Here is a 22,246-nt window from a genome sequence, read left to right on the forward strand (position 1 = left end):
GCCCCGACAGCTGACACGGTTACTGTGCCAGCTACACAGAGACTGCACTATTCTCAGCGTATGATTGTTGTCATGTTGGGGGGCTGTGTTGAACCCACGCCACAAGCACTGATCTCCTGGTTTTCCTCTCCTGTTTCCACGGTCACAACTGCAGTGCAGAATGGCATTGGTCTTTGCACAAAAGGGGAGACAGATACAGGGTTAGGAAGGAGAAGTCCTTCACGGGGCAGAGGAAAACGGGCATCTTGTCCTTGTCCTAGTGGCTTTGGAAGACATACCCCGCTGCGCTCTCAGGGGTCCTGCGGGCTGGCAGCTAGCAATGGTGTTAAAGAAAGCCGCAAGGAGAGGATCTTGGCAAGGCAAAGGAACCATTTTTCAGACCACTCACAATGCAGCAACAGCAAGGAGGGGAGAAAACAGGAACAGAAATCAGAGAACAGGAGCATCCAGGGAAGCACTGCAATGGTTTTGCACTGATTGATTTGCTGGGCTCAGGCCCATAGCAATAAAATCCCCCCTCTCATCCCCCCAGTAACATACCTGTACATCCTGGCACAGTCTTTTGAGAGGAGGAGACTTGCTGCATGTCCCGTCCACTGCTATCTCTTCCCTCCCCAGGTGCTTCACTACAATGCACTTTCTCAAAGGGGAGCCCCTGTAAAAGGCAGGAGCTGTCAGATCAGGCTGTTCAGGCAGGGGCCAAGCCTGCCCTTCATGGGCTATACAGGCAGCACTGGAGGAAAGGCAGGGGCCCTGAGCTGCTTTTGTTGAGCTAGAGTGTATGCCGCCATGCACACCACCAATTGCCAAGGGACACCAGTGACAGGAACGGAGCTCGGAGAATAGGAAAGGTCTGTGCACAGCTTACTGGGGATTTATCAGGTGCAATTCCTACGGGGGAAGCGGGGATCCCACAAGCATCTCTCACAGGTCACTGCTGGGGAGATTCCTTGCAAATCCCAAATTTGTCTGCCTGTGACCATGAACAAGACCTCCCACAGCACCCAGGAGATATTAGGTGGCTGCTCCCACCCCTAGGCATGACCAACTGTTTGATTCAGAAGGAGGAAAGATTATACATCAAAAGCTTATACCAAAGCCAGATTATACATCAAGGAAAAGAGTGGGCATTTGTCCCCTCATGAGGGCCAACATAGCCTACCTATAATGCAAACAAAATGATCTTATCTCCCTTCAGCCCTGTCAGGGTATCAACACACTGTCTCCATCAGTTAATTCCCAACTTCAGGATCACTTCTGTCCTCCTAGGTACCTACTTTTACAGGCATATAAACTTATATTTTCAAGTTTTAGAGTTTTAAATGCTTTTAAAGAGTTTGAATTTCTAACATGGAGACTATCTGCCCTAAATTTTCATGTTTGATATCTTACAAGACCACACTCAGTCTCATACCAGCTACGCAGACACTGTGTCTGTAAGCTTGGCAACGTCATTTCGCCATGATTATTTCCCTTTCTATAAAATCTGATGATAGATCTGTCTATCTCCTTATGGATTACAGTATCTCAGTGAAGATCCTTCAAAAAATAAAGCAGCTTCACCATATACTTGTGCGCAGTCAGGCCCTGATCCTGTGCACATGTTGGTGCACGTCAACTGGAGTGCCTGTTCCTGTTTACACAGCCATTTCCCAAACTTGAATCGTTTCTGGTTTATTTCATTATTGTTAAATTAGTGGCTTTGGAGCAAGACTTAAGCCTCATCTTGACGTGCCCCACAGCACTGTGTCCAATTGTTCACAAGTGGTATGGCGGTACATTATTCCCTCCCACTCCAAGAGCTGCTGCTGCAGAACTGGGAGATCTGCCATGGGCCATAATGATGGTGGATCGGTCTGTCTCCAGCAAACCCCCCCATCCAATATGTGGGCCTTCAGGTCAGAATAGACAAGAGGAAAGTTAAAAGAAAGTACTTTTAAGATCAGGGAGTCAAAGCATGTATTACTTTTGAAAGGCTCATGAATGTAGTGCAGCTCATGACTGACCTTCTGCAGTCTGCCCACCTATGAAAACTTCCATTTCCATTTGTGCAGGAGCAGATTCTGGCAGCAATGCCCTTCTTACAGGGGAATCCGAACTTACTTGTCTTTACATTTCTGGAGGGCTTCATCTGCAATCTGCTTCAAGTTGATCAGCTTGTCCCCTCGATAAAAGGCATCTGCAAAATGGTAAGGAAAACATTAGAGGGGCTTCACAGCCAAGGCAGCCTGGGACAGCTGGAAGTAACAAACAGTTTCAGGAGGGCAGAGCAGAGCTCATGCACTGGAGTGACAGAAAGCAGACAGGCAGTTGATGGGAAAGGTTTCCTAATATGCCCTTTTAGCCTAGAGAAACAGATGCCAAGAGAAATGGTGAAATTCCTTCCCTGGGAGAGTTCCAACTTGACCCGACAAGTCTCTTGGGAATATTCTGTGGGGAAGAATCCAACGCAGCCAGGACACAGATTGCAAAGTTTAGTGGGTCTTTCCATACCGTGGACCTATTAATAAAAATACTATTTTTTACGCTATTGGAAAAAAACAGTTGGGGAAATGCAGCGGGCTTACATGCAAACACTACCCCTCTCTTGATCCCTTGCTTTACAAGGTGATAGTTGCAACAGAAATTTCCTTGAAGTTGGGAAGGGAGGGAATTCTTGTATTAGGACTGCCTCATAAATGATACATCTTGCAAACATCTGACTGATTTTGAAGAGGAACATGGATGAGAAGCCTTTGGAAACATGTTATTATCAGCTGGTGACATCATGCTTTACAGGACAAAGTGGGCGGGCTGCTTAGATGCTTCACTGTATGTTCAAAGTGGAAAACAGTACTCAAGCACAGCTACAAGCAGTGCATCCGCCTTGCGGCAGCTCAGCTGAAGCACTGCTCCTTCCTCTTTCAATTCCAAGTGCATTTGGCTTCTCAAATAAAGAGCTTCCAGACAGGCAACAGTAATGGCTCAGGGGCACAGAAGCGTGTTTTACCTGCTGTGATAAGGAGAGAACAACCACAGTCGAGAATCCGCTCACAGAGAGAGTCTGCCGAGAAACCTGCAAACTGACAAAGATCACAAAACCAAGTCAGCAAGGACACAAAAAACCCAAACAACCCAAAAAACCCCAGCAGCAACTGTGCAGTTCACCCATGGTAAACGATACCACCAGGCACTGATGGAGAGAGCTAAAGGAGCTCATTCTACAGTTAATACAGAAAAGGGCTAGGAAACAGGACCTTAATTTAGTTTCCATCCCTCCCACAGTCAGCACCCATCTTTCCAGCTCCTCTCCCTCACTCTCCCAAAAACAAGAGCTGTTCCCTCCCAATAGCTCAGAACTGCAAAGGGTTTGTTCCTACCACAATGGAGTGCAGAGCTCCAATCCTGGCGCAGGCGAGCATGGCTACAACCAGCTCCAGGATCATTGGCAGGTAGATGGAAATTCGGTCTCCTTTTTTCACGCCTGTGGAGGGAAAATGAACATGGGATTTGTCAAAATGAACACATCACATGTCAAAAGAACAGGATATAGAAAGAAATTCATGCTTTTAAAATCAACGTTTATATGCACACAATAAAACTTCAGCTGGAGTTAGAGCTGAACCAGCCTTGGGTTTTGCCTTTCAAGCCCTATGGCTCTTGTAAGATGACTCCAATGAACAGCCCATGCTCTCATCAGACACAGCTCTTGAAGGAGGTAGAAATTTAACCGCTGACCACTGCTACTGGAAAACCCCAGAGCAGGAAGTTTTAAGTGCAGATTTCTTCCCTGCACAGCTGACATGACCAGTATTGATTAGCTTTCACAGACAGAGGCAGAGACGAATCTCCAAAAGTTTGCTGCAGAGCAAATCTGCATCCACCCTGCTTTAAAACTATAGAAGCAGACAGAAAAGTGAAGCATTTTGCACAGAATTACTCAACAGACTGGCAATCATGCAAAAAATGACCCAATCTCTAAAACCCTTCCCAGTATCCAACACTACTATTGCTTCAGTCATCACGTACCTTGGCTGCGGAGGACATTGGCAACCTGACAGACTTTGTGCAGCAACTCGCTGTATGTGATTTTCACAGAATCCCCAGGTTCGTTTCCTTCCCTGGAAAAGCAAGGTAATATCTGTTACAGTACAAGCATTACAAGGTAACAGTGACGCTGCAAATTCAGAGGTACTTACTGCTCTGGACAACACATGTCCTCACCTGCCCTTCCGACCACAGAGTAACCAAACCCCAGAAATCCAATCCTGGACTAAAGTTCTCCAACAGTAGGAAAATTTAGTCCAAAGTCCTCATCCCTCTGTAGACCACTACACCTGAAAGCAATTGAATGCATGCAGTGGAAATACATGATACTTTCAGAGAGGCAGGAAGGGTCCAACAGAACCAAATCTAAGAGTGCACACGCTCAAGAGCAAGCCGGGGTTTATGGCATGGCACCCTTGCTCACATGCACTTATGCCTGCAGATATGTCTGCATGAAACATTGGCCAACATTGTCATGCAGCATGTCACCCAGCCCTTAAATACCTGCCATCTGATGGATTGGGATGGGATGCCAAGGGCTGTCTTGTTTTGCAAGGTCATATATAAATATACTCGTGTATATTTGTTCAGTGCCATGCCTGTTCTGCATTATTCTCTCTGTGATCCTCTATGAACCAGCTCTGGGCTCCTGCAGCTCAGGTGCCAGTTCAGTGGCACCTTGCCATTAGACACACCAATGGGAAGAAAAGCCAAGAGCTGCACCCAGAGATGGGACAGGAATGTCACATCCCCAGGGAAATGGTTTGCTACCACAGTAAAAACCAGCTAATTTTAATGTGACAACAACGCTTCAGCCATGCAAACGAGGTGGCACTCCCAACAGATCAGGAGATTAACGAAGAATTTGAAATGACTTCACACTCAGCAGAGCAGCAGTCTCCCACACCTGAGAAGGAGGGAGATGCTTTCCCAGGTCTCTCCCCAAGGCAGCCAGCACAGAAACATTAGTGATCCATGAAAGAATAAGGGTATCACTCTCAGCTGGTAGTCCCCCTGGAAAAGTGTCCCCTTGAGTATGTGCAGCCAAATGAAAAACACCACCGGTGCTGGGGAGAAGCCAGGAATCACCTCCATGCCGTGTCCTCCCATAGGACTGTCTAACTCGGGAACAGAAACCTCACTTTAACATCTCAAACAGTCCAGAGCATACAAAAAACATGTGCTGAATTCTACCTAAAACTAACCACTGCTCCCCCTTCCCCCAGCAACACAAACAGAAGGAGGGCTCCTGTGATGCAGAAAGGCATGAAGAAACACCCTCATTTGTCATGTAATTCTAAGCCATTCTGTGTCAGCACAACAGTGACCACGTGCTCCGATGGCAGACACGGTCCTGGTGGCAACAGCGTAAGAGTTGGGAGAGCCCCACTGATACAAGCTCTGCGCCTCCAGTCCCGTGTAGGGCAGGGGTTTCAGAACTGGTGGTTACACTTGGATCATCCCATTCAAAATGGATCTGCTGCTTACAAACTTGACTTATCCCTCTTGATACCTAGTTATACTCCTGGCTTCCACGGCCCTCTGCAGCAATCGGGTCCATCGATACCTGCACTGATGTGCACAGGGCAGTGTATCTTCCCACCAGTGGCTCCTGAAAGGGGATTCCCTGCTTGATCCTTTATGCAACTTTGGCCCCTTTTAAGTGCAAAGAGGAGAGAAACAAGAATACAAAGAAAAAGAAAAGCGTGGGAATGAGAACCAGTGCCCAGAGCAGGTGGCTCAGTCCTGGCATCCCAGTGGTTTTCTCTCCTTTCCTCATCATAATCAAGAGCATCACTTTGAGCTAAATGACATGTGAAACTGTTAGATGAGGTCCATTACAGCAGGGCTCTCAGCTAGTAAAGAGAAATGAGGACATCAGAGAGTTTTGTTTTTTATTTTATTACTTGGGGGTCAAAGATCCAAGAGCTGATTTCAGTGCTGGACTGAGCAGCTGTAACTGATCTGGCTCAAAGGGAAGAGCATCTGCTTCTGTTGTGTCTGGCTGCACGCTGAGTGCCTTCCCTCGCTGTGCAGAGGTTTTCCTTGGTGCATCTACACCACAGGTGCAGCAACATCAAGGCTAGCGCTGTGCAAACCTGCTTGGGTCCAGATGTGCAGTATCACTGCGTGTGCAGCTCTGCCCCTTAGCAATGAGCCTTGCTACAAAATATCTCTTAAATACAATTATAATGTTTCCAAATGCAAGCTGGACTATCTCAGCCCACCAATCCCTCACCTGAAGATCTCTGCACTGGGGTCTGCTGAGCACTGCGGGCAGGCCCTGTGCAACCCAGCCCCCAGCGCAGCACAAACCTGCAGAACAGGGGAGGGAGGAGGGACATCCCTTTGCCCATGCTCTGCTGCAGCACAGGAGCTAATTACAACCTTTACTAAGAGAGAAACACGTTAGGAGGAAAGACTAGCACAGGCTGTCCCACCTGGAAGTCTTCCCATGTAGGGCAGGTAGGCAGGCAGGCAGCCCGTGGCCGTGTGTGCTATCTGGGGGCTCGGCTGGGCGCCCTAGGTGAAGCGCTGTTTTGGCTGGCGGCAGACTTAGCCAAGACGCAGAAGAAAGCACGTTGATTCCCCGTGCCAGGGAAATCAGGTTTGCCCATCAACTTGGTGGTGCAATACCTGCCTAAGAAGGGAAAGGAAGGCTCTGCTTTGCTTGCAAAACTTGGGAGTCCTCCAACAGAAGCCCTGCAATCCCGCGCTCCAGGAAGGCTCAGCTCCCTGCCTTAAGCCTTCACTGGTTGCATTTTTAATGCGTCTCCTTAACAGATTCCAACAGAGCCTGGCCGTGCCCCGCTTTGCAAATAGGTCTCCACAGGCGCTGATTTGCTTCAGGCTGAGGTGGTCACTGCTGCCGCAAGATGGGCTGATGGTGGGATGGAGACAGAGCCTATGTAAAAGGCTGCACTGAGCACCCTACACTTGCCTAGCAGCCGAGGGGACACGGCAGCCAGGCCATACCAAACTGTGGCTTCTGGGGTAAGCAGCCCTGCATACCTCCTCCGGGCAGAGCTACGCCGCCTCCCGCACATGGTACCCATGAGGGACAGGGACCTGCCCTGCCCTGAGCTACCTGGGTGCAAGGCACCCCTCGAACATCCCTGCTCTCCTTGCACACAAGAAGTGCATCTCAAATACGCCAGGTCCTCCTCCTCGCCAGGCTTCGGGAGGGAAATTCAGGCCAGGGAATGCACCCAGGCTTGTCCTCAAAGCCAGCATGCATGGGGCACCGCGGGAGAAACACAGAGCAAAGTCAAAGAGAAGTTAAAACTTTTACAAGGATTTTCAGAGGGCTTTCAAAGTAATTTCCATTCATTCACGTGACTGTGAAAGAGCTCCCCTAGCATCAGCAGGGGAAACCTCAGGCTTCAGATTTTAAGACACTCTTGTGCTTAATGGGAAATGAGTCACATCCACGTTTCTACAGGACAAGACGCCTCCTTTCACTGCATCTCCAGCAAAGGCCTCCGAGCAGTCTCTCAAGAGCGGGCAATTGCTTTAAGTCTCCCCGCATCTGAAAATAGTTTGGAGTGCCCACAGCTACACTCAGCGGGCTACAGCAGCACTCAGAGATTGCTTTGTCCTCTTCTCTGGTACAAAAGCCCAGAGATTCATGTATTTTAGATGAGGCATTTAAAGGAATGCCCAGTCGCACGCTACCAAGTACTCTGTGCGTCAAAAACGAGCCTGTAAATTCCTGGCAGCAAAGTTCTGCGAGCAGCATCTTCCCTTTGGCACCCATTGGATAAAAGCAAGAGCTGTCAGTCCTGAGCCTCTCACATGGACTCGCTTGTCCAAATTAAACTGAAAAAGAAATAAAAAATAAATAAAATTCTTTAAGAACTGGTGATGAAAATAGTTGGCAGCGGTACTGCTGCAATTGCTAGTGTGCGATCTTTGATCTAATAGCAAGCCTTCTTCTGAAAGGAAAAGGCAATTTTCAGCTCCCCAAACTTCCCAGATACATCATTAGATAAAATACATGGCGAAACACAGTTTGAGCCTGACGTTTTTCCAATCTCCCTCAGAGTCCTGCATTTAGCAACTAGTAATCCAAAATTTTACAGTATCATCTGGGTCACAGCAAAATGTATCTGAGTTTTTTAGCACTTGAGAAACCCATGTTTTACATACTGCACGTTGTGTGCACACTCAGACTGGAGAAAGGCATTTTTTGGCCATATGGTCTCAGCTGAACCACCCATCGACTAAGTAAATGCAAGTCCTTCAAACTAAACACACAGATGCACAACTGGGGACCTTCCAAGGCAGGCTTTCTCCCAGAATTCGGTCCTGTGTTGAAAAAGTCAGGTTTCATGCAAAGATGATAGCTTTTTAGCTGCCTACAGCCATTCATTGCCAGGACCAGATAGCTCAAGGGCTTCAGGGACCATCACCACAGCGGTGTGCAGGACAGTGGTGCCAAGGTCTGCACAAAATAGGTCCCTGTCAACATATTAGAGGAAGCACAGGCTCTGCAGAGCACTTATCATACTGCTCCCTTCTGCCAGCAGTTAAAATAACAGGCTCTCCGCTTCTGAGCGGGCACAATGACGCACACAAGCCCCACGGCACACACCTCTGGTGGCCCTACCAGCATCTCAGCGGGAAACGATCACATGGAGAAGTCACCCCGGTCAGGGGAGGAAGAAAACTTCAGGTGGGAAACCTGAACACTTACCACCTCTGTCGCAAAACCACATTCACAGGAGGATCACGGACTGACTGTCTGCTCAGCCGGGGGTTTGACCTTGGAGATGCAGAGCTGCGCACCTATTTGACCTGGTGCCTATGTAGCTAAATCAAGGCTAACCTTCCCTGCACAAATGACCACATCGGCTAAGCAGAAGATTTAGTGCTGCACATAAATTGTGCAATAGGGAAAATGGTTTGCAGGAGCAGGCAAGGATTTCTTGAGAGCCACGTTAACTCGAGCATTGATCCTGTGGAGCAGTCATGGATGCGGAGCAGCAGTGTGGGAGAGGGAAGCTGTGGCCAGATGCGCTTGTGGGTATTTGCACCAAAGCGGGTTAAGAAGTTACTGTGCTCCACCAAGCCTCAGGGCTGACTACAGGACTTTTCAAAGCACTAGTCTGCTTCAACCACCCATCACGTAACCAAGCGAGCCTTATGTTGCCCATCCAAGCAAGTTGAGCCCATCTCAGCTGTAGGATAACAAGCAGTAGGGAAGGGTTGTAACTTCTTAATCTGCTACAGCTCACTGGCCAAGAGGATGCACGCTTCCTAGAGCACCCAAACAGATCAAGCAAAGCTGACCCGAAAATGAATCAGCAATGCTGTTTGGTTTCTCTCTTTCACGAGATTTCTCAGTAACAACTATTTGCATTATCTGTTTGAGTAACAGATGAATACAACTTCCCTGTGCAGCGCTGCCTCAGCACTTGCACGGAGCAGCAGGAAGCACAGGTTGTATCAGTGGGAGTTATGATTTTCAAGGTAATTGCCAATGATAATTGTGCTTTGCAAAGGTTATAAACGCCACTAAAAGAAGCTGGTATACAGGAGAAAATGATGAGATAAAGCCAAGCAAGTGAAGTGTTACAGGTTTTCAAGATCTGCCAGACCATCTGCAGATCTGCAGGCAGTCAGAAACAGAAAAATCACAGACCAAAGCAAACTAGGGCACAAAGCCAGTGCCCTTCTGACCCTTGTAAACACTCCCACTGAGGACCAAAGGGGCTGAAGATCATTTAAGTTTCTCCTCTAAGCCCCTGCGATCACATCACCCTCAAATAAAAGCACTGACCCAAAGCTACCAAGCACAGCTGAGGTGTGGGGCACCTGGAAGGTAAGTTTTCAAAGCAAAGCAAACCACCTCAAAGCTACCAGGTTTCATTCCCTGACCGGTAGAGAGACAATGGCAGCCCACAGAGCAGTTTGTCCTAATGCAGGAAAAAGGCTCTGCTTTTTAGCTCGTGGAAAGCACCCTTAAAGAAACAGGGACTCCCAGTTTGAAAACGGTGGTGGGAGAGGGAAAGGACCCTTTTTCAGATGATGCAATGTCACAGGGAGAATTTGCACAGTGGGGAACGGCAGAAAGCCTCCAGTAGAGCAGAGACAGGGACTGTGGGAATGTCAGCCCTAAAACATCTCTGGTGCCATCTAAACTAAAACATGCTCAGAGCCCAAAACCCCTCCTAAGCATGGGACCAAGCAGGTGCATGACAGGCATGGGATGGAGACAGCAAGTTCTCCAGCTCCTGCTCCACCAGCAGCTTGTCCCCAGAGCATGGTATGAGAAGGAAGGAGCTTTCCTCTACCACAGGCTCCTGCACGGTGGCACGTCTTCACGTGCAAGGTCACTGGGGGCAGGCAGACGGGCTAACGGCTTCCCGATCCGCCCCACGTCCAGAATTAGAGTAGCCGAAATGCCAGGCAGAGCTTGGCGGAGATGAGCTCCTGCCATCTGTGGAACAGGCTCACGTGCACGCTGCATGGGCAGCGAGAGCCCTGGGCCTTTCCGACGCCTGTGCTAGCACGCACGGGCTGCGTGCTCAGCTACCACGGCTATCAGCTGCTCACAAACCTCCTGCTGCCATTTGGCCTTGGCTGTTCTCAGGAGACCCAAGAAATCTGCAGCCTGAAGAAGGGTCTGTCTGGAGCCCGCTTGATCATTTGGGAACAATTTCGGCCTCCAAGACCGAAAAAATACGATTTCTCCCTCCACCCCCAGCCTTGCTTATCCCACCTGACACAGGAACAGCACTCAAGTAGAGAGAGCCCTTTAAAATCTGTCCTTGAGAAAACAGATTATGTTGAAATGTGAAGTTTGGAGAGACCAGCTCTGCAAGATAATCAGAAAAAGACACCATTTCATCAGAAAAAAATGCTTGTATTTGCATGGATAGTTCAATATGGAAATGCTCCTAGAGATACTGCCCAAGGCAGAAGGGTCTCCAGCAGGGTCTGCACCACTGACTCCAGGAGGGAGCCAGGGGTGGGGGCTGAAATGGCAAAAAAACTTCATGAGAATATTTCATAATAATGGGACAGACTGCCCAGCCCTGCTTGTGCTTACCATCACCTATCTCCCACCACAGTAATGCATGGCAGCAAATACCCAAAGGAGTTCTGGAAAGGCTGAGTAAAAGGTTTAGCAGAAAGCTCAGCCTCTACAGTCCCTGCAGTCATGCTCAAATCCTGTTGCATCATGACAAGGATCAAGAAAGAAGCTGTGTAAACGATGGAGCGTAGCCTGGGAGGGGCTAGTGAAAAGGTTTTCCCAGCACATTCAGAAATATTTGGCAGAGCTGAGAGAACACTGTTGAGTAAACCTGGCAACAGAAATCCCAAGGAAAAGAAAAATCTTACCAATTTAACAGCATCACCTTCTAAACCCATACAGTTAACTCTGAGACCTGCATTAAAACCACCCTACGATTTTCCCCTCCAGTGCCCCCCATACACGTAGGTAGGCCCTAACAACGCTCCACTGTCAAATGCATCTCTGAGCCAAACCATCTCAACTAAAAGTTGATCATGTACCTAGGATGAACGGGTTCCTATTGCTGTAAAGAAACCCAAACCAGGCTGGCAAACAGCCCTGTGCCATGCCAAAGCAGAAGCCCTGTGCTCTGCAGAGCACGATGCGTTGTGTCCAGCCCCCAACGCCCATCCTCTCCAGCCCAACTGATTCAAATGCATTACTGTGCCTGTATTTTACAAATCAGCTAAAATGGAGTGTATTTCTAAAGGGACACAGGGCCACCATCTGCTCTACGATCAGGGAATCAGTCTTCTAATCACCTTTAAAAATAGCCGTATGGAAACATAGCCTACAAAGAAAACACCCGACACCCTGCATGGTTGCTAGCGTCCCATAGGAAAATCCGCATCAATCTTTCTGTCCTTCCTTCTCACTAAATACATTCTCAGCTACTCTTTCTATTTGCAGCCTTTCAGAACCTGAACAAGTACCAGAGGCATCTAAAGAAATAATATGTATCTTGTGCTGTCCAACCACTGTTGACTTCACCATACCCTGAGCGATGCCTACAGCACAGAGCCCAGCTGGAGGTGGACACTGCCCCAAAATCACTTGTTTATTTATTGACCCTCCAGAATTCTCTCCAATTTTCCCACTCACCTGCCAGGCTATGCCCTAAAATCTACCTCAAGCCCCTTCCTCTAGACTGTGGGATGCTCAGACACCTCTAAAGGAACCAACACCTCCCAGCTTACACTGCTGCTGGTTCATCAGCCAACATAAGCAAGCGAGTAAAGTCAATGCAATGGGGTTTGCACAGCCTGCGTTCACACCTGAGAGCCAGAACACTCAAGGGTAACAGTTTTAGAGAAGATAGGATCGACAGCATTCAGCAAGCCCATCTTCAAGGGAAATCTACTATTATTTTGCCACATTTGACAAAATAAGGCAGTTTACAAGTAATACAGACCACACGTAAATACCCCGGTGACGGCGTCAGCAGCCATTTCGCACTGACGGGTATCTGCTCAGCAGCAAGGGGAATTCTGCTCCTCTGTGGCTTCACGTTTTTCCTACTCACTTGATAATGAGTAACCATCAAGTCAAGAGGATATGCATTAACTCTACTTATGTTCTTACTTTCTTAAGTATTTTGCAAAACAGGAGAACAGCCAATGAAGAAAAATGATAGCTTTTTACTTATTTTTAGAGGAAAGTTTAAGATTTCTTACACAAAAAAATTTTAAAGTATTTTTTAAATAAAATGATTACGTAGTGTTGCAACAGAGCTCATATGCACGACTTACGCAGTAGGTCACCGAGTTTGGCTGACCTCAGCCAGCACTTCTAACCCTGCGAGCCAAATCCACAGAACGTTGTAAAAGAATGTGAGAGTTTGACACAAGAGGAAACATTTCAGATGTTTACCATAAGTAATATTTTCAGAGGAGCATGGATTATTTTTACCAGTCCAACAGAAGGAGAGCTTATTTCCAGCGCAACACAGCTGATTCATTGGTTAAACAATTTGCAGTTGGGGCACAGAACATACCCTGGATGAACCTTCTATAAGTAAAATAGTCAACAAGCCACCTGCAGCTGGGAAACGCCCCATTTTGGGAAATACTGCATCTCTGGATGAAGCATACTAACAAATTTTCAAAACTTTCTAGAAACACTGAAAGCTAGGCAAGCTGATTTCAATGGAGGCTCAAACAATATCCATCAAGGCCATGACAGGAAATTAAACTTTGAATTAGATTTTTGGTGGACATTTCAACGTCCTCTACAGGTGATGGCCAGATGTCATCTGCTGGAATGTCATTTCATTCCATACTAGGAACATCTCTTAGAAGATGATCAGTGGCAACAGGAATGCAAAACATGCTTCGCTATCAGGTACCCAGGTGTGAAAAAGTAACCAGGAAGGCCATCGATCTCCTTGAGGGATTCCCCTAAAGAAGGGAGGTGACATCTGCAAAAATGATGGGCTTTGAATTTTCGGAGAACTGCCAGGGCTCGCAATTTCATATCGCACCACATTTCGACATTTACAACAAGTGATGTGCAGAAATGCAAAGAGAGAACTGAAACCCTGCTCCAGCCGTGCACAACAGCTCTGACGCAGGGCTGGGCACAGGAGGAAAAGGCACGCTTACTGCGCTGGTGGGAGTCAAGAGGTCTCGTCAAAGGATTAGCAATCAATACTACAGCCTAACAGCTCTGGGCACAGAAAGCCCACCAGGCACAACAAATGCAACTACACATGAGAAAAATGCCATGGTTGGAACAAGCACCCACTCACACCTCTTTTGGCAAAGCCCGATCACTTTGTTTCCTGTAAATGCCACCACTCGGAGAAAGTCTCATCCACATCGAGCCTGAATCCTTGTCCATTTCTGCTCCATTCACACCAGGGTGCCAGGGGAGAACACACAAGCCATTCATACAGCTAAACTAAAATAATCAGGTTTTCTAGTCCAGTGAGCAAATTGAAGGCTCTGATCGTCCACCTCCTGAATCCGTACAGGAGTTCACCATCTTCTCTGTCCATGAACTTCATTTATCCACCCCAAGTTTCAACTCTCCTGCCAACATTCACAATACGCCATCATTGCATAACCGCGGTGCCCCTCCCAACAGTAAGCAAACTATTCTTAAAACATATCAAGGTGCCTGTAATATCTGCCAGTGTTACAAGATACAAGTTTCATAGACGTGAGAAAATCTGGGAGCTATTTTCTGTGCACACACACCCCTCGCTACTCCCCCAGTTAAGTTATTGTGCAACCACGCACCCAGAACCATGCAGAAAGGTGGCGTTGGACAGGGTATAAGCCAACATTTTAAGACAGGGGTGTAAGAAGCAATTCGTGAAAAATTATTAAATCCCTTGTGATGAATCAACAGAGCCAGACCCTCTGTCAGAGCAATGAGCAGCACGAGGAAAAAATACTAAATAAGAACATAAAAGCCGCCACAGGTCTCATTTACACGGCAGTATTGCACTTCAGCACTGGGACGTTCACAGCAGCTCAGCCAAGAGCCTCTTAGACTAAAACAAAATACGATGCTGGGTCAGACCCACGTCCAGTGTTTTGTCTCCAGGAGCAGCAGCAGGAGATGCTGTTCATGGAGGGCACATGAGCCTGGCCACCATCAGCAGTTCAGTTTCAACATTGATCCTTGGGGGACCTGCTGCTGGTCCTGAAAAGTGACCATCAAAGCAAGGAAGCAAAGGGTAAGGCTAAACCAGCTCCACAGAAAGACCTTTCTTCCATTCACAGTTAAATTACTTTCTTGAACAACCTTTTGTGGGAAACCTCACGAAGGCGGTCTGAAAACAGCTGTATCTGAGTGCTCAGTGCCACCCATCTTGCACTCCAGCAGGTCTGCCAGCAGGACTTCACTTCACAGCAGCTCCATCACCTTTCCCAGCAGACTGCACTGGTCCATGCACACAGTGACCCCATTCCACTGTACCACTAGGGATGCAAGTTGGATTTACCGGTTCCCAGGACCCCCTCTATTGCCCTCTCTAAGCGGAGTGGGACTGGCAACCTCCCAGTCCTTGGCATGGCAGCGCTCTGCAATAACACAGAGCGTACCCTGGCCAGCAGCTCTGCAATTTCATATTCAAGTTTCTGCAGTCCTCTGGGGCGCATGCCATTTAATCCTGGGCACTTACTGACATCCAACTTGTTTATCTGGTCAAATACTTTCTGGATATTCCCTTGTATTTATATAGACAGATGCTGTATCCCTGCCAGTAGCAGCTACCAAGGGTTTCAGAGCAAAAGGTTGGGAGCAAACAGTTCCGAAACAACCCAAATGAAAGCTGCTCCCCTGATTCAAGGCTGCTGCCGGTGTGCGTTCCCAAGCAGCAGAGCTTACACAACCCCTCTCCTTACTGCTCAGCCATGGAACAACCACACAAGTGCTGCCCAAGTGCCTTCTTTCTTTACAGACTTGACTTAAGAGAGGAGAAAAGTCCCATTCTGCCTACAAGAGCAGGATTACATGTTATTTGAGCTCAGTACTTCCAGTGAAAGTCTTCAGTAATGCTGAATGCCTTCCCACAGAGGCACAAGTCCAGGGGTGCTTCTGAATGGGCAAAACCACAGGCAGTGTGTAATCAAGTGGTCACCAACCTTTACTACTGGTCCCCTTCCTTCGTTGCACTGCAGAGCAGAACAGCACGAGGCTGACAGCACTTGCCGGCTCTGTGCTCCTGCTCTGCATCCTATGACAGAAAAGGCTCTGCAGAGCAAGAACAGGGCTTGAGATCTCTGAAACATCAAACCAACCATCCTTCCCGGCACCTCCCTGCAAACCAGCATGCATACTGGACAGGGATGAGTCAAGCTCAGCTTCCGAGTCAGCCCTCAGAAGGGAAAAACAATTTCAAGTGACTCCGTGCCTGCCAGCTGTCTGAGTAACGTGACGCTCAAAACCCTGACTCTCAGCATCCAGGAAAGCACGCCCCACACACTGGAAGCCCACAGGACAGTACCTGCCTGAAAAAGATATTTTGCTGCTCTCACATGTTTAGTTCATCCCTTTGGCACAACCGCTCACCTGGTAACTATCTCGGAGATTTCACTAGTAATAAAGAGGACATAGGATGCAGCACACAAGTGCAAGCCATTAACAGAAACACGCGGGACAGAAGAATCTTCAGATACGACAGGAGAAAACTGGTGGATGCCAGGTCTCAGCACACACATATAGCCTTTGGAAGCAAGCTTCAGGCCAAGATCCCTGTGTTTTCCAGCCCCTCAGGCCAAACCAAGAATCTCCAAACCCTTAAGAAGGCATCACCATGCTGCCCTGGGGCAACACCATTTTCGTATCTCACCTACAACCCAACCCACAGTAGGACAATCAGACTGATTACATGAAATCAGTTAATTTTGAGTCCAGCATGGCCTTGCTCTAAACAGCCCACAGCTGAAGATGGAGAGTCCATCCACCAATAGAGAAAAGCCAGGGAGCTACACCTGAGGACAAGTTACGAGTCCCTCCTGTCCCAGTTTGCACCTACATACGAGCATCCGAACACAGCGGCTATTTGCATTACTGCCACAGCACTAACCATACTGGTTGGTGACTGTCCCAGAACTGGGAGAGGAAGAATTCCACCAAAGAAATCAGGAAAGCACGTGACCTGGATGTGTCTGAGATACAACAGCTAGTCCCTTTACTCCTTGTTTTAATACCAGGTTTCTATTGATGCTCCCACCGTTCCCACTCTTGCACTACCCACGCAGCTCAGAATCAGAGAGGGCCCACAAAGCAGAGATGTTCTCATTTGGAGGTACAAGAAACACTGCTATAAAGCATTCAGGCAGATGAGCCAGTTTTGTAAACCCCCTCCCAGGCTGGAAGATTTCATGAAACCCACCAGAAGACAGCTACACTTTCTGTGATGGACAGCTACAACTATCACTGCCCTTGAAGAAGGGTTCAAGATCTATAGCTTAATAAAACACCAATACAGTCAATACAAAGTAGGTATTTTATTACCTACTTTAGGTGCACCTAATCTGCCTGATTTCCAGAAGCAGAGCATTGTACTGCCTAGGAATGCTTTCAAAATCATTAATATCTGCCAAGACCACCAATCTATCACTCCACTCTCAGCACACGCAATGGGGAGAGGATCTGGATTGCTGAGGCTGCACCCCAGAAAGCCTCTCTTGAGAGCTGAGTGAGGCCACCCCCTTTCCCATGAAGAATCTCCATCAGGGAAAGGAGCTGTGCTGAGCCTCGTAGCGCTGTGAGCATAAACTGAACACATGATAACTTTTCCGTAATGCTTCTCACTGCTGTAGAGCTTACTTCGATTCCCCTACAGAATTAATCCCTCCACAGTAGCAACGGTGGAACAGCAGCATTGGGTATGGCTCTTTGGTAGCACCTGCAACATAGCTTTGACTGCTCTCAGCAGCCTGCAGGCATGTGCCTACAAACGTGTATCAGTAAACGCAACCATCCCAGGGGTGAATTTTCGTTCTTTAAACAAGCTGTGTTATTTAGGGACGCGCTTTCACTACCAGAACAGTGTTGAAAGAGGCTACATCACTGGAAGTATGACAAGTCATCCAGGAAGTTTCCACAGAAATGAAGAGTCAGTTTGGCACAGGACACTCCGAAGTCCTGAAGCCAGTGGGAATAGCAGAGCTGAGTGCATCGTGTAGAAGCTGGGTACAATTAAGCACTTCTGAAAGTCTTGATGTTAACAGCCAGCATCCTCAGTCACAGCATCTGTGCACATGACTAATGGAAGCCTGATACCTGCGAAGGCATCTAAAGAGAAAAACAAAACACAGTGCTGATCCCGACTGTGGAGACCAATTCATTCTCACCAATTTAAGACAAGATTACTTCTGCAAACAAAACAGGTCCACATCTTTACAGCAGAAATACAACCGAAACACAGCTTCATCTGGCTTCATTCTCAACTCTGGGATGGCACATCCCAGAATGAAGCACTCCATGGTGAGGGACAGCCACCAGATCGAGGTGCACTAGCAGCCCGCAAGGGCCCCAGGAACCAGCAGGTGTGGTCTTGTCCTATTTGGCCCCAGCTGCACATTTAGACCAAACCAGTGCTTGAAAATCTGTATCCTCTCTGGAAGGCTGCTGTCCAAAAAGTTTCCTAATAAAAACCTCCATAACTGCTCCTGAGCAGTGCTCTGCTTTTTCTTCCCTCCCCCCTCCCCCTTTTTTTTTTTTTTTTAAAAACATGCTCTACAGTTGTTGGTTTTTTCCTTACAGAAAGATTTATTGGAAGAAATCTCACAGCTACAAGCCCCTAAATCCTTTATTACATTTAAAAAAACCAAAAACCAAACATACCATCTCCATTTTATCTTTGCATGTCATTGTTCTAGGCCCAGAATGGGAACGATAGGCAGTTATTCTTTTGTTTAAACAAAGCTCCAGTAAGCTCTGGCAGCCTTTACTATCTTTGTTTCCCCTTTCTAGATGTGTTATTTCATATGCAAGCGTAAGATAAGAAAGCTGAAACCGGATACTCTCTTCCAAAGATGGCAGAAGCCAGCAGCACCCTGCTAAGCCCATGCACCTAGGCTACAGGGAGGCTAAAAATTGCGTGCTGAGCTCTACCTCCTGCCCCTGCCCCCTGGTCCCACCAGGCACCACCAGTACTGTAGCTGGGCTGACTGGTTTGAGAAACAAAGGCAAGAACTTAGTGCTTCAGCTATGCACAGGTTACATAGAGAAGAGGCTTATCCAAGTACCTTCACACCATGACACCATGGGGTCTAATTAGAGGGAGTTTTGTAATAAGTGTTTTGCTTTTTGAATTCCCACCTGGTTATATTTTTACCTCTACAAGCTGCCCAGGCTGATGTTTATATGACATTATTAACAGGCACTTCAGCACAGAACTAAGGGTTTGTCCATATGATGCAGGTATGCCTACAGCATGGTGAAGGTATACTGTGCTCCTGCTCTAATTAACACTACCCACCACAGATGAAGTCCTCAGCACTGCTTCAAGTCCCCTGCAAGTGCCCGCAGTGTCCCAGCTAGTTTGTCCAGTGCATTTCACCTGCAAGGCCCACAAAAGCCAGCGTAGGTATCTACCTGCACAGTAACCACAGCGTTATTGACTTCAGCCTTTTCCACACAAGTGAAAAATTTCACTTTTGAGAGCAGCACTTTATCAGAAACATTTCCTGGAGATTCTGTTCCTTTTTAGGCCACATCAGCAATACCGAACAGAGAAAGGGGAATCAAAAGCAGCAGGGACAGAAACACTTGTAACGTTCACAAGCAGCAAGAGATACCATAGTGAAACAGGCAACAGGGAAAACGCAAGTGTTTCCTACCGACTCAGGATGGTCATTTTGAACTATAATCCTAACAGCACCAAGAGGATAATACTGCAACAGTAAACGTCACCTATGTACAAGTTCTGCAGCATGAAGCAATCCCATGTACTGCCCTTTGTGCTGAAAAAGCAAACCCACGTGGCTTGGGATTAGACCCTCTGAGAGCAGTCCTGGACCAGCAGTGATGCAGCAACCTTCAGAGCAGCTTGGCCATAACAGATCCAGATGAACCACTTCAGTTCCTTCTAGTCCATGCAAAACTCGAGACAGCCACAGCCAGCAGCGCACAGCAGCTCTGAGTTTTGTCAGGACTCATCTCTTCTCAGAGACACTCAGTAATGCCTGGAAACATTATTCACTTTTTCCCCCAATTTCTCCCTCTGAAAGCAAAAATCTTCTATCTTTTCAAAGTTCTCAGAGCCACACAGTCACTGACACCTTGGTATGATCTCAGCACCCTTTGCCATCTAGCAAACTATAGACATTCTTAGAAGCAAGAAACTGGCCAAGGTATTTAAAATATCCAAGTTTTTCCTAGGAATCCTCTTTGGCTGTCGGAGGCTCTCATTTCTTCTTCTACCTTTCACACAGTGTGACAAGTCTCAAGGTTTTTAGGAAAGCAGGCTTGTTCCATAGAATGTTAAACGCAAAATGTGAAAGGACAAGAAGACAGCAATTAACATTGTGTTATTGAAGAAAATCATGTGTCCCGAGAGGCATGTGCATGCTCCTAGAAGAGTAATTTTACGAGTTGCCACCCTTAGCTCCGCTTCCTCAAGACCTCAGTGCCACAAGCTCGCAGGTCAGTACCACACACGTCACATTCAGCATGCCTCTTCTATCCCTCCCACCCACATTCCCAGCTGACAGCTCCAGACACCCCAGTGCCAGGTCACCTGTGACAGAACCACGCTAGGAGAGTTTATCCCAAAACAGTCAGGGAAAACTGTCTGCTAAGGAGGAAGAGACACCTTATTTTTCAGCACTGTGAACACCATAACTGACTGATGGACACCCACCATTTTAATATCAACTGCAAGTTTTGCTCGGCATCACAAATACCCCCACAAAGGCTGCTGGAATAACAAACAAGAAAAACCTTCATCAGGACCAAATTTAAGCTGTAGGCTGCTGCCTAATTGTCACCCAAAGATTTACATGCAAGAACAATGCACCCACTCCCTCCAAAATCCCAGCACAGCTACCAGCCCTGGCCTGCTAAATGGCTTTGTTTGCTGGCACACCTTTATCTGAATGAGCTTACAAAGGAGTTTTCATTCAGAAGCTGCAGTCATTTTACATCTGAGCGAGTAAGAGAATGTTCTTAATTAGTAAGGAAGTAAATACTTTCCACCATTTCACCTGCATCTTATCAATATCATTATTTGCTATGCAGTGAGTGTAATTCTTTTACTGAAGCTGTAGATGTATGGATAGAAACTCTAGTATGAGCCCAATTTTACAGTCACAGCCAGAACTACACTGGTGTAAACATGTTCCTTTCTGTAGCAGGGTAGCCCCTAGTCACCTTTACACCAGCCACACACGCAGGGACTCTTCAGCTGCACAAAATCACTCAGAGCAGCACAGTTGTTCATCATCAGAGCATCCGGTATTTTTATTGCAATGACAGTAAGACTTCTCCAGCCGCTCCGCTGAAGGGACTCACCATAACCCAACAAGTTACTGCATCCTAACAAGCGGTACATTTAATTTTGCTTCTGTACTGCCACATACAGTCATACCCATGCAACATAAATGCATGCTAGTTCAAGGGAAACTGCAAAATGCACAGGTGGGCAAGGCACTGTTCTCAGTTTGGGGACACAGCTGTGGTGCCAGCTGAGCTAGTTCTGCAGGAAAGCATTAGTTCTGGATCTCGGACACCACTGGTGAAACCTGTTTTGCACCAATATGAAAATTTCAAGTTTCACATGGCTTTTAACACTAGTAACTACTCTGATAAAAAAATACAAACATACTTCAGATAAGGCTGGAAGTTAACTTTTCTTCCCAAAGGTAGCATAGAGAAGCCAGCCTTTGAGAGTGCCACAGCATTATGCACGTTCAAGTGCAAGGAATCAACATATAAGACAGGTTTTAGAAGAACCTTTCTGCCACAGGAGGGGAAACTTGCCAGACCCACAAAACATCAAAACAGGAGATCTGGGGTTAATTTGCTTTTTGCTGTTGGATGTTAGCTGTTCCTCATCCCATGCCCCTACCTACATCTACCTACTTCACAAGGGAATTGTGGCACCTGCCTCAACACATTCTGACTGCTCTTAGCTTTTAGCAGATACAACTGCAAAGGCAGAGCTGGAAGTCAAAAGCACCTCACTGCTGCGCTGGGCCACTTCAGGGCATCCAGGATGGGCAGAGAAGCTCCACTGCACGGCTCTTCTCAAACACACAGAAAGAAAACACCTGCTGTACTTATGTAAAGATTAAAGCCTCTCGGGTTTTACCATGTTTTAATGCACCTCAGCAGAAATCAACACCATTTGTACGCTTTGGCATGATATTTACACACATTCTATACCATAATAAAACCAGAAATTTACCAGTAAAAAGCAATTTTGTCCCCAAGTTTCTTCTCGTTGACATTTCTGTCCAGGAGGTTGTAGCAGATGTTGGTGGTCGCCCCTTTCATCCACTCAATGAAGATCTTCCCCTTCGTCACATCGAAGTTGTACTTCAGAAAAGGCCCCACGTGCTGACTCTTCCAGTAAAACTCTTTAGCAATGTCACCCCAAAATTCTGCAAAGGCAACGGCCACCCGTGACCCAGAAACAGGCACGGAGAAGGAAGACAACGCTTTAAGAAACAAGACGGGCAGCCCCCACGCTCCTGCACCCCACGCGTGGGGGGCTCGCCGCGGCACAGCGGCCCCAAC

General features: G+C 47.4%; 1 protein-coding gene across 2 annotated transcripts in view; it reads right to left on the reverse strand.

The window, feature by feature from the left end:
- The window catches only part of ACSS2 (acyl-CoA synthetase short-chain family member 2), a 31,876-nt gene extending 9,771 nt beyond the window's left edge, over window positions 1-22,105 (reverse strand). For both annotated transcript variants that reach the window (XM_009576080.1, XM_009576073.1), the window contains exons 1-6: window positions 21,915-22,105; window positions 4,009-4,100; window positions 3,360-3,463; window positions 2,990-3,062; window positions 2,104-2,179; window positions 541-655 (exon numbers count right to left, since the gene is read on the reverse strand). In XM_009576080.1, the coding sequence (XP_009574375.1) occupies window positions 541-655; window positions 2,104-2,179; window positions 2,990-3,062; window positions 3,360-3,463; window positions 4,009-4,100; window positions 21,915-22,003 (549 nt within the window). In that variant the 5' untranslated portion in view covers window positions 22,004-22,105. The remainder of the gene's footprint in view (window positions 1-540; window positions 656-2,103; window positions 2,180-2,989; window positions 3,063-3,359; window positions 3,464-4,008; window positions 4,101-21,914) is intronic.
- Between the last annotated feature and the right edge of the window lie 141 nt (window positions 22,106-22,246).

The sequence above is a fragment of the Fulmarus glacialis genome, unplaced genomic scaffold, assembly GCF_000690835.1.
Source record: "Fulmarus glacialis isolate BGI_N327 unplaced genomic scaffold, ASM69083v1 scaffold30630, whole genome shotgun sequence".
NCBI classification, from domain to species: domain Eukaryota; kingdom Metazoa; phylum Chordata; class Aves; order Procellariiformes; family Procellariidae; genus Fulmarus; species Fulmarus glacialis.